The sequence below is a fragment of the Cibotium barometz genome, chromosome 24, assembly GCF_041138505.1.
Source record: "Cibotium barometz isolate CiBa-2024 chromosome 24, ASM4113850v1, whole genome shotgun sequence".
NCBI classification, from domain to species: Eukaryota; Viridiplantae; Streptophyta; class Polypodiopsida; order Cyatheales; family Cibotiaceae; genus Cibotium; species Cibotium barometz.
The window spans coordinates 43894663-43907197 of NC_141069.1; the positions used below are offsets into that span (position 1 = coordinate 43894663).

The 12535-nt window shown below is 49.7% G+C and overlaps 1 protein-coding gene across 6 annotated transcripts in view; it reads left to right on the plus strand.

Moving 5' to 3' along the window:
- Positions 1 to 12535, plus strand: part of LOC147625342 (polyadenylate-binding protein-interacting protein 8-like) — a 54991-nt gene that overhangs the window by 26870 nt on the left and 15586 nt on the right. For all 6 annotated transcript variants that reach the window (XM_086818667.1, XM_086818666.1, XM_086818668.1 and 3 more), the window contains one exon: positions 11391 to 11452. In XM_086818667.1, coding sequence (XP_086674793.1) covers positions 11391 to 11452 — 62 coding nt within the window. The remainder of the gene's footprint in view (positions 1 to 11390; positions 11453 to 12535) is intronic.

Consider the following 12535-nt stretch of genomic DNA (forward strand, 5'->3'; position numbering starts at 1 on the left):
GCAGACAAAGCTCTTTGGGAGCGTGCCATGAAGTCAGAGATGGATTCTCTGCATAAAAATGGAACTTGGAAGTTGGTGCATTTGCCTGCAGGCAAGAAGGTTTTGCCATGCAAGTGGGTATACAGGCTCAAAGTTGCATCAGATGCAAAGCCAAGATACAAAGCCAGGTTAGTGGCTAAGGGCTTCAAGCAGGAATATGGTGTGGACTTTGATGAGATCTTCTCTCCAGTGGTCAAAATGACCACACTTAGAGCTGTGTTGGCTTTGGTTGCGCATGATGATCTGGACTTGATTCAGATGGATGTGAAGACTGCTTTTCTTCACGGTGATCTCCATGAGGAGATACATATGCAGCAGCCAGAGGGTTATGCAGTGAGTGGAAAGGAGAAGCTTGTATGCAAGTCTTTATGGGCTCAAACAGGCACCAAGGGAATGGTATCATAAATTTGATACATTCATGAAATCCCAGAAATTCAGGAGAAGTGACATAGATCACTGCTTGTACACCAAGAAAGCTTTGGATGGCAGTCTATTGATCCTCATCTTGTATGTTGATGATATGTTGATTGCCGGGAAATCTCGTAAAGAGATGGATGCCTTGAAGAAGAGGCTACATGAAACCTTTGATATGAAGGATTTGGGTGATGCAAATCACATTTTGGGTATGCGGATACTTCGGGACAGAAATCAGCTTGTGTTGTATTTGTCTCAGAAGGAATATATTGGCAAAGTTTTGCAGAGGTTCAATATGGACGGGGGGAAGAAGGCTACTACTCCTTTGCCCATATGTGAAACTCAGTGCTATGGACAGCCCACAGTCAGATAGAGACAGGGCTGATATGGCCAAGATTCCGTATGCTTCAGCTTGTGGCAGTCTCATGTATGCCATGGTTGCTACTAGGCCGGACATTGCATTTGCAGTGGGAGTGGTTTCTAGATACATGGCCAACCCTGGCAAGAAGCACTGGGAAGACGTGAAAGGTGTCATGAGATACCTGAAGGGCACACAGGATTTGTGCATTTGCTTTGGCAAACAGGATGCATTAGTGCATGGTTACACGGATTCGGATTATGCCGGTCATCCAGATAACCGGAAGTCTACTACCGGTTATGTGTTTACATTCACAGGAGGTGCTGTATCATGGATATCTAGGATGCAGAAGTGCACAGCCTTATCTACTACAGAGGCCGAGTATATTGCAGCCACAGAGGCTTGCAAGGAGGCATTATGGCTATCTCGGTTAGTGGTTGATTTGGGTTATACAGGGGATATGCCATTGTTGCATTGTGACAGTCAGAGTGCCATCGAGTTGGCAAAAAACCCTGTCTTTCATGCAAAGACGAAGCATGTGGATGTGAAGTATCACTTCATCAGAGAGGTGATAGAGAACAAGCAAATTCAGCTTGTTAAGATTCACACGGATGACAACCCGGCTGATTTGTTGACAAAAAGTTTGCCTCCGGAGCGATTTGCTCATTGCAGACACTTGATGGGCATTGGATGAGGCCAGTTTCAGCCTTGATATGGCCTTGTATATTATCATGTACATGCTGATTTTTCTTTTCCTTTACTTAAGGGCACTTTGCCTTTAAGTGGGAGGTTGTTGGGGTAAAGGCACTATGCCCACCCTTATAGTGTGTACAAGCCCATAAGTTATAGTACATAGTACACTTAGTACTTTTAATGTACTAAGTGCACTATGTGTACTAGTGCAATATACATGTGTGATAGGGGAGTGACACACTCATATCATTGTGAGTTGACTTATCCCCACAACTCTCTCTCTCTCTCTCCCTTGCTTCTCTGTGTATGTCTCCCACATGAATTAACCTAACCCTAATTCCTGTTTCTCCCACACAGGGTGCTCGGGCTTTCTTCAGACCTTGGCAGCATGGCTTTGACCCAGCAGCGGCCGAGCAGGGAGAGCGCCTTTTCCATGTTACAGTTTGCTTCCCTGGACTCCGCCGGGAGCACCTTCCGCTCCTTTCCAGGCTAGGAGCATTGGTGGGTTCGGTGCTAGGGACTGGCCCCACAGCAGCTTCAGTGGTGGCCAGAGCAGCTGGGCTACCTTCGGTCAGAGTTTTGGTGTCTGACATCTCCTCCCTTCCGAAGGTCATTCAGCTACCTAGGATAGGGGGGGGGGATGGATTGATCAGAGAGTGGAGTTCTCGGGGCTCCCGAACTAGTGCTTTATTTGTAGGCAGGTTGGTCATCTGGCCAAGGCCTGCCCTCGCAGGAGACCCTGACCTTCACTGCAGCAGCAGGCCCCTGATGGCCCGCCCATAGATGCGGCTCGGCAGGCAGCCTCCGGGACACCTGCTCAGGCCACAGAGACCTCGGAGTGGCAGCCTGGACAGGGGCGCCGTCGAGGGAGACAGCCATAGCAGCACGCCCAGAGACCGTTGCAGCAGCAGCCACAGTCTCAGCATCACTGGGTTCCCGTGCGGAACAGCTTTGCTCCCCTCCAGGAGGAGACCCCTGCGACGACTGAGGACCAGGAGATGCCAGCACCCCCTCCTTCACACCCCCCCCACCCCCCCCCCCCCCTACCGCCTCGCTTCCACCTTCGCCTCCTCCCGTCCCCGCTCCGGTTTTGGCGGCAGCGGCTCCTTCTCCACCCCCCTCGCCCCCCCCCCCCCCTCCCCCCCCGCCCGCCTCAGCTCCCCGGGAGGCCCTGGCAGTCCCCTGGCGTTCACCTGCAGTCCGGAGGACTCTGAGCACCGACCTTGCTCTAGCACCGCAGAGGAGACTTACCATGCCGATTCAAGCTTCACGGATATCATCTATCCGCAGTCGGCTGAGTCGCGTCGGCACTAGACAGCACTCGGAGGCTTTTGATTACTCCTTCACACGGCTTTTTGGAGCAGAGGCCCCCCATGAGCCTGCACCCATCAGAGTTCATGTAGTGATTCCTCCGGCCCGCGGGGAGGAGGCACTTGATTCAGCGGTGGCCTTCTCGTTCCCTCTCTGTGGCCCATGCGATCGGGAGTGGACTCTGGAGCTCGCTCTTAGCACTTTGAAGACTCAAGCAGTTGAGTTTTCCCACCATGTGAGCGATCTGGAGGTGACGGATGTGATAGGCCGACTATGGGAGCTGGCTCATTTTTTCTTGGATCTCGGGAGTGTGGATGCCTCAGGGATTCGTCATTTGGTCGTTCGCATAGTGGCAGACTTAGCGCGCGACCCTGGATATGTATGTATACACGAGGTTGCTCTGTCTGAGCAGGAGAGGCAGTCGCCATGGGACACAGCCACTGGCGCCTGATCCGTGATTCTTGCAGTACACCGGGTGGGCAGATTCGCAGCCGCTCGGATGGGGACTACTCTCTATCCAAGCCGCTTGCGAAGGCCCGCCGTACGGCTGAGTCAGCTTCCACCTCAGCAGGTCATCCATGAGGATCCTCTCATGGAATGTACAGGGCCTTCGCGGAGCACATTATATACGCTATCGTGGTTGCTTGAGGCAGGAGCTTCAGAGATGCCTGGTTGGTGGCAGCATTGATATTTTGATGATGCAGGAGCATCACTTGGGTGAGAGCAGGATCCGGAGATATGGTTCGGTGATGCTTGGTAGATGGGACCTCTTTTGGTCTGCAGGGTTTGGTCCTTTGGGTGGACAGGGAGGAGTATGCATGGTCATTGCAGATGTATGGCGGCAGGTCATTGTGGATCGAGGGATCATTGTGCCTGGTAGAGCACAGTATGTCATTATGATGATGCATGATGAGCTATTGGGCGTGCTCAACGTCTATGCGCCCAACCATGCTAGTGCCAGAGCAGAGTTCTGGACCCAGGTTACGGATGCATTGCCAGAGGCCGCACATTGGTGTGTCGGGGGAGACTTCAATATGCTTGAGGACCCGGCCGATAGGGTGGGAGGTAGTCATGTTACAGTGCACGGCACGGAGCTTGCAGCTTGGGAGCGATTTTGCATGTCACTGAGGATCACTGATGCATGGCAGCATGGGGCCTTCTCCCGCTCTTAGGACAGTCTTAGTTTCTCTCGGTCGGATCGCCGGCAGGGAGGGACTAATCTATCACGGATTGATCGCTTTTATGTGGGCGACTGGTTAGGGGAGCGAGGGGGCTCCATTGGCATTCTCGCTGGCACCTCATTTTCAGATCATGCGCCAGTTATCTCACTTGAGGAGAGGACACGGGAGCCCAGCTTGCAGTTGAGGATCCCAGAGAGGGTACTTGCAGATCCTAGTCTCGCTGAGGACATTGAGAGGATCTGGCATGATAGTTAGTGCTCTGACCAGGATGCAGCAGGCCAGTGTGCCCAGGGACTCATCGAGCTTAGCTCTTTTCTGCACGCTGCAGCTTTGACACGGCTGGGAGAGATTCGCGAGCGGGAGCATCGGCTGAGACGTAGCCTTGCTTCGCTGCAGCGCCTTCAGGAGCAGTAGCCTGCATGTGAGTGGGTGGCGTCCCAGCTGAGCCAGGCACGCCAGGAGGTTAGAGAGGCAGAGGAGCAGAGACATGAGTTTTACTATCGTCGCCAGGCCTCTCAGTGGACGCAGCTTGGTGATAGAGTGACTGGGAAGTTTTTTGAGATTACTGGACCCCGCCATGCTCGAGCAGGAGTCCGTCAGCTTGGGAGGCCGGACGGATCGGTAGCTACTGAGCCCGGGGAGATCAGAGCCATTGCCACTGGGTTCTATAGAGACCTGCTTTCAGCGGAGCCAGCCACTGAGGCTCGGGATGCTTGCAGACAGACTGTGTGGGCCCATGTGCAGAGGAGGGTCACAGATCGTATGCGTACAGTTCTTGGTGTGCCTCTTTCAGAGGTTGAGCTTGCTGAGGCCTTGAGGGTCCTGCCGCGCCATAGTTGCCCAGGGGAGGACGGACTGACGCCTGCCTTTTTTATGTGCTATTGGGACCTTTTGGCCTCCGCAGGGGCTTTCAGTATGTTTTGGACACTGGGGTGATGCCACAGAGCTTTTCAGAGGCTTGATCTTTCTTATTCCCAAGGGGGAGGGAGTATCAGATGATATTCGGCATTGGAGACCTATTACGATCCTCAATACTGTCTACAAGGTCTTAGCAAAGGCCTTGAGTTTGAGGATCCAGCCCTTCCTGGGAGAGTTGATTCATGCTACCCAGACAGGATTCGTCAAGGAGCGTAGTATCCTTGACAACATTTTCACCTTTTGGGAGGCGACGGCTCTTGGTGAGGACTTGGTCGTGATGCTTCTCGCTTTTGAGAAGGCATACGATAGAGTCGATTGGGGTTTCTTAGAGGGCACTATGCTTCGCCTGGGCTTTGAGCCAGGTTGGATTAGAGGGGTGGCGGCTCTGTATTCCACAGCTCGTAGCCAGGTGTTGATTCAGGAGGACGGGGGCCGAGTTTTGATCCGTCAGGGGTGTCCCCTTGCCCCTTTTCTTTTTCTCTTCTTTGCGGAGGCTATGAGCATGTATTTGACGGCAGAGGAGGTTGGTTTGAGAGGACTCCAGCTCCCAGTCCGGGGGGAGGACCTGCTCGATGCTGAGTTTGCTGACGTCACGGGCTTATTTTTGCATGGCCAGGAGGCCAATCTTCTTCGGGCAGAGCAGTCGCTCTAGGTTTTTAGTGCAGCTTCGGGAGCATTGATCAATTGGCGCAAGACAGTGGCCTTTTGGATCAGTAGCGCTCCCACTCCGGCATGGAGCCCGGACCCTTGTTTTAGATGGATTCCTCCTGGCACAGCAGTGCGGTATTTGGGATGCCAGATTGAACTAGATTTGTCACCTGAGCAGCAGATTGCCCCGCTTCTTCTGAGCATTCGGAAGAAGCTTTTGTATTGGAGTACAGCTCGACTATCCTTGGCTGGGAGGGTGGTGGTGGCAAATCAGGTGCTGTTAGCGACCATGTGGTACATTACGTCTTGCTGGATCTTCTCGAGCTCTTGCATCAGCCAGGTACAGAGGCTGATCAGGAACTTTCTTTGGTCTGGGCGGGACGGTCAGCCAGCCCGGGCAAAGGTTGCTTGGGCAGTTATTACACTTCCGCTGGCTCAGGGAGGCTTGGGCATTATAGATCCAATCGATCAGAGTAGAGCCTTATTGGGGAAGCTTATTGTTCGGGGGCTGCTTCCAGGCGCTGAGCCTTGGAAAGAGCTTCTCTTGCAGCGGCTGCAGGCTCGGGCTCCCCCAGCAGGGGGCACTTGGGCACCAGAGATTCGATGGATCTTCATAGAGATGAGGAGGACAGGCCTCAGTAGAGGATGGGAGGACAGATTTGCCTTGAGCATCCTGAGAGCTTGGGAGCTGCTGAGACCGGGGCTCTCTCAGTGACCTCCTTCTTGTGTTGAGGAGCGGGCCAGACAGCCACTCATCTGGAGCCCAGCGGTTCGCACAGAGCAGGGTCATATGCTGGGTTCTCGGCCTCGTTTAGCCTCGGGACCTTTGGTGGCAGGCCCAGCACGTAGCTTTGGAGACTGGCAGGCCTTCTGCAGTCTCCCAGAGAAGATCCAGGTGGAGAGGTTGAGTCACTTCAGAGGGGGGTTGATTATGAGGGATGACATTCAGGAGGCACTCACAGAGGAGTGGTTCACGCCCATCGAGCTAGTGGCCCCACGGTGGATGGGAGCCTTTACACAGTTGGAGTTCCTGATTGCTGTCAGAGCTTGCACTGAGGATGGCAGATGCCTCTACTATGAGATTCAGGATGAGGACAGACTTAAGAGAGTGGAGGTGGAGTCGCCTTTGGTTGCAGAGTGCACCTTTCAGAGGATACGGGTAGTGGCTGCCGCTTCTCGAAAGTGGCATATTGACCCAGACCCTGCAGATGTGCTCCCGGATTGGCGCATATGGGCATATGCAGCGCGCCCCTTGGCCCGGCTCCAGTGGGACCCTGGTGAGTACGAGTGGCATGATCCTTATGCATCCCTTGAGGCCACAGAGATTACCTTTTTCAGTATACTGATCGGTTGGGGCGGCATATTTTGACGGCAAGGAGGATGGTCTCTCCAGATGCAGCGGGGCACTGGCGGCTACAGGGACTCTCACAGGAGTTCCTGGAGGATTTTTGGGCCCGGCTCTGGGCTAGTCGACAGGCCCGCAGGATCTCGACTTTCCAGTGGCTGGTCGCCCACAGGGGCTCAGCAGTTGGCACCTGGCTTGTCTACAGCGGTCTTCCGGCGGCCTGCGTCCGATGTGGCCACCCTATGGAGACACAGAGACATTGCCTATGGGACTGCCCTCAGGCGCAGCAGATTTGGCTGCGGATGCTGCGTATTCTGGCCCCCCTCTCTCCAGAGGGTATGTATACGTGGGGTGCCGCTGCTTGGTCGACTTCGTCAGGGCCTGCTATGGGCTATGAGACGGAGCAGGACAGCCAGGCCATCAGATTCATTAGGGGCCAGCCTCGCCTTGTTCCTTCACCGGATTTCTCGTCCGCCAGCTGGACACAGGAGAGGGATCTACGATGGGAGCTCCTCAGCAGCCTCACCATCTGGTTCACCTGGAGGGCCTGGTGTTTCAGGGCCTTTGAGGGGAGACTGGAGCCACCAGCAGAGACTGTTCGGGGGATTTGGCAGGAGTTGATCCACACCCTGCAAGGACAGTATGACCGCATCCGCCCGGGGCGACTCGGATGAGGCGATCTTGCGGCGCCAAGCCTTTCACACCACCTGGCGCAGCGGCCCCTTCTATACCCTACACGCGCGGTCCCCTCGTTGGCACTACAGGCCACCTGTTTGGCTTTTTCCCCCTCCTATTGTATGACATAGCCCCTCAGTTCTTTGTACGGATACTTGTATCGTTCAGCACCTAGGGAGAGTCTCCCTGGCTGCCTTGCTTTGTTCTCTGCTCTGTTTTTTCTTGTGAGCAGGAGAGGATCTTTTGTAGCCCTTCGGGCGGTTTTTTTTATAACTAATGAAAGGATCTTTTCTCGGGAAAAAAAAAAACTTACCTACTAATCCAATTCCATCCTGACATAAGGGTTAGAGTTGGATACAAAAACAAAAATGCAATGAGTCTCACCAAAGACAACCCTAGCACCAGTTCACTACACAATCTAGTCTTCACACCAAACTGTGCGCGCTAGTGCTTGCTAGTGGTCACTAGTTGATCTTGTGCTACAAGGTGGTTGGTGCTTTCTTCTCACACTTCATTTCTTGTAGAGCACATAGAGCATACGCTTGTATAGTTAGGAGTCAACTGAACTAGCTCATACATCCATTCATAGTTGTTGGCGTTATAACTTATGGTCGTACAATACGGTAGAGTATGATACCGTACAGGAATTTACTATACCGTATGAAATTTTGAAAGATGATACGGTAAAGTACGTTTAAAAAACATTTATAAATTTATAGATTATCAATTTGAAAGGATAGAGAGCTCAGAGGCTGTTACAAGTCAAAATTCCATTAAAAACAAGCATAGTTGTCAGGTATGAAACAAGATAAAGGCACGAAGAAATGGTATCAGTATGGGGCTTTTTATTTCGGAAAAATAAGTTCGATAGAGGTACAGTCCGCTTTAGAAAACACTTGAAAAAAGGTATTTGTACACATTTAGATATGCAAAGTTGAGAGAAGGTGGCAAGGTAGAAAGCCCCCATTGCCTAAACGGCCATAAAAAGTAGTAAAACAAAACAGGCATAAAAAAAATGGGCATAAAAAAAGTCATAAAAAAAAAACGGCCATTAAAAAAAAATAGTTTCGCATTAGTTTCGCTTGCATAGTTTCCTACGATATTGTATTTTACGTACCTCATGAGTGGGAGGAGTTTCACAAAATTAAAACACGTTACAAACAAAAGTACAAAGCATAGTACTAAGGGCGGCTAGACCGTAAGATGGAGAAGAAGGCACCTCCGAGCTCTCGCCAAAGTCACCATCGCTAAGGAGGTTGCCTTGCAAGTGCCAAGGCCCAAGAGAGGAGAGGTTGAGAGCAATGAGAGCTTGAGCTTGAGAGGCTAGAGCTATGAGAGCTTGAAACTTGTGATGGAGAGAAGATTGGAGGAGAGCTTTTTAAGCAGTGATCACAAGGATAGAGAGAACAAATACTTTGCATCCACACCAAAAGTCAACTTCTGTAGAGCCTTGGTTGCTGAGCCTAAAACGACACCAAAGCAAGCAAGCCGCATAATAGTCAAAAACAGCCATAATCGGCCAAAAACGGCCATTAAAAAAAAAAAAGGGGTCAAAAGAGCAATTGTCAAAAACAAGGGAGGAAGAAGAACGGTCCGTAAGGTACTGTACAGTATCGTGCCGTACTGTACCATACGACTATGTCGTACGGCGTATGACAGCAACTATGCATCCATCGATCTCCCTCGAGCCAAGCTAGGGCTCCTGCACAATCCCATAGGCTCATGTCTAACTCCGGTGTCCCATACCACCAAAGTGTGCCTGAAGGCCTTCGACATGCCAACCTATGTACTGACCATGTGCACAGCATGAGCATGTTGGTCCAAGCCAGACCTTCAGTTGTGCGTCCGCACAATTGTATCTCATAATAACCCAAGCCCTCACTCATATACTGATAACTACACCATAAATAGCTAACTTGCTAGAAACAACCACTAAGCTTGTTTTATCAATCCAAGAACCCTAGTCAAGTATCTGCTTGCTAATCCCTAATCCCAGGCCCCTTAACCCCGTTGGGTTAGGTCCTTAATCTGTAGATTAGAGGCTAGGTATATAACATTCCTCCCCTCAATAAATGAAATTAGGGAAAGGCTTACATTGACTAGTTGTTGACTTCCAAGTTGAGTTCTTCTCGGCTCTATCTCATTAATCTATGGATTAGGGACCTAACCCAATGGACTAGTGTGTAGGTGCATAACAGTGGTGCTGCCACCCTCGCATAATTTCAGATAAACTTTCGAAAAAAACCAATAAACCCCAGAAAAGACTTGTCTCACTGACTTCAGAACTGGCCATTCATGGACTTGTCTCACCTTCTCTGGGTCTACCCGACCCGTATACCATCCTTAGTGATGATATGACCCAAATAGAGAACCTTCGTTTTAAAGAAATCACACTTGATTCCTTGGCATACAGCTTGTCCTCTCTCAATATTTGTAAGACAGTCATGAGATTGCTGACCAGCCAGCATCTACAGATGCTTCTCTCCTTTCCATGAACTAGTGCGCATCCATGGGACAATTTCTCTTTTTCTTACTTCCCCTTGCACCCATGTGGAGAATCCATGGCGGTCTTGCCAAAACAAGCCAGTGAATTCATTGTCTTGTGCTCTTCCCGCATGGGCTTCATCCCTCGTCAAATCCTTTCTCTAAAACCACTGTTAGGTCCAAGCATAACAATCCCAAGGGTTATCTGACATAGAACCACATAGGATCAAGGCTTAAGGCTCACCTCGTAGTCATAGAGTCCTTCGGACTCACGAGGCCCAGCATGGGGGTCAACACTTACCAACCCACATTGGTGCCAAAGATATCATCAGTATTGTAGAAGGATGCGATGAAGGGCTCGCAAGAAAGCCAACGACCGGACCACCGCATGATATCAAATGGTTTCTAGAACTCGATATCTGGCATATCTTTGAAGGTGACTGCTCTGTGGCCATGGAAATATTTGACCATGCCATAGGGATCTATCTGACGGTGGAAATTGGGGCCTTCATTGAGAGTCATCTTTGCTTTAGTACCTGCTCAAGGATGAGGATAATGAGCTGGAAGTGTGGCCATTATAGTTGGGCCGGGGAGGAACTTGGTGTAGTAGAGATCAGTAAATTCTTTATTCGAAGCTTCATCAAGCCAGACTGGGAGAAGACGACCACCTCCCTTACCAAAGCAGGTATGGTACTCGGAGGATGGATTGCAGATGGATCATCTCCCCCATTTTAGTACAATCTAGACTTCCCACACCTGGACCTTTGACGATAGGAGATCAACCGGATCTTCTGGTTGGATCTACTCGGTCTACACATAAGCCAGGCTTGTGTCATCACTAGAGACAGGGACAAAACATAAGTTCTACAGAGAGCATTTTTTAAGACTCACCGAGGGAAGGATTCTTTGAGATCCCGAGGTACATGCAGATCCACATGTCACATGCATCGTAGTTGGTCAGCTTAGAGTATCCTCCCACTGCCTCCGAGTAGAGACTGGGAGAGCAGAGAACATCCCACGAGAGGAGCAGTTATGCAGAGTATGCACCATAGGGGAGAACGAGGCCCACTATATGTCATGTTTGAGTTTTCAGTTTTCATGTTCTTTGTTTAGTTTTTCCATGGCACTGTATACCCATGGTATCATTGTACTATTCATGGTCTCATAGGCTCTTCGGGTCTTCTTCAGATGTTGATCTCTCTCTCTCTCTCTCTCTCTCTCTCTCTCTCTCTCCCTCCCTCCCCACCCCCAACAAATATCTTTGTATAATTAGATTCATTTTATCAACATCTGCTATGTGTTTAAGTAAACGGGGTGGTTGCAGGCTGAAAGTGCTATGGCAGCTCTAAACTGTAGCGGTGCTATTTTGGGCTCGCTTCCTATCAGGTACTCATACTTATGCAGTATTTCAAGTGACTTGAAATGAGATTTTTCAACTTTTCCATTTGTTTACTAGGATTCTTGCATATAGTTCCTAGACAAAACAAATTGTGTAGTGCACAATGTGTCACTGGGGTTATAAACATTTCTTTCTATATAGTCTCAAATTTTTGGCTTTGAGGTTTTATGGAGTTCTATTTTGAAAGATTTTTTCCCTGGTTAAAAAATCTATTGGGTTAAAAAAATTTAATATCACACGCACACAAATTTATATTTGTACAAATATAGTGTGTGTGTGTACACACACACACACACATATATGTGTATATATATATAGATATGTATATATGTGTATATATATATACATATGTATATATGTGTATATATATATACATATGTATATATGTATATATATACATATGTATATATATATGTATATATATACATATCTATATATCTCTATATATACACATATATATGTATGTACATATATATACATATATGTATATATACATATATGTATATATACATATATATATATATATATGTATATATACACACATATACATATACATATACGTATACGTATATGTATATGTATATGTATGTGTGTGTGTGTGTGTGTGTGTATACACACACACACACACACACACACACACACATATATATATCTATATATGTGTGTGTGTGTGTGTGTGTATCATAGTCACAGGGAATGGAAGGGACGGATGCTTGGAACGATGGGACGTCGAGTCGGGACGGATCAGGAACGGGGACGGCAGGGGACGGTCGAACGTCCCCCTTGAGGCGTCCCTCACAAGGGACGGAGACGGGGACGATTGCAGGAGCGGCACTGTGGGGGGACGACAAGGAGCCGTTGCACGCTGTCCTGACTGTTTTTTGCCCGTTTTTTTGGCCGTTTCTAGCCGTTTATGGCTGTTTGGGTGGCCGTTTGGGGATGCCTTGAGCCTTGAGACTTGGCCTTTGAGGCTTGGGCCTTGGGCCTTGGGCCTTGTCTCTCTCTTGCCTTGGCCTTTAGGCTTGGGGCCTTGGCCCTTGCCTCTCTCTCTCTCTTTCCCTTGCCTCTCT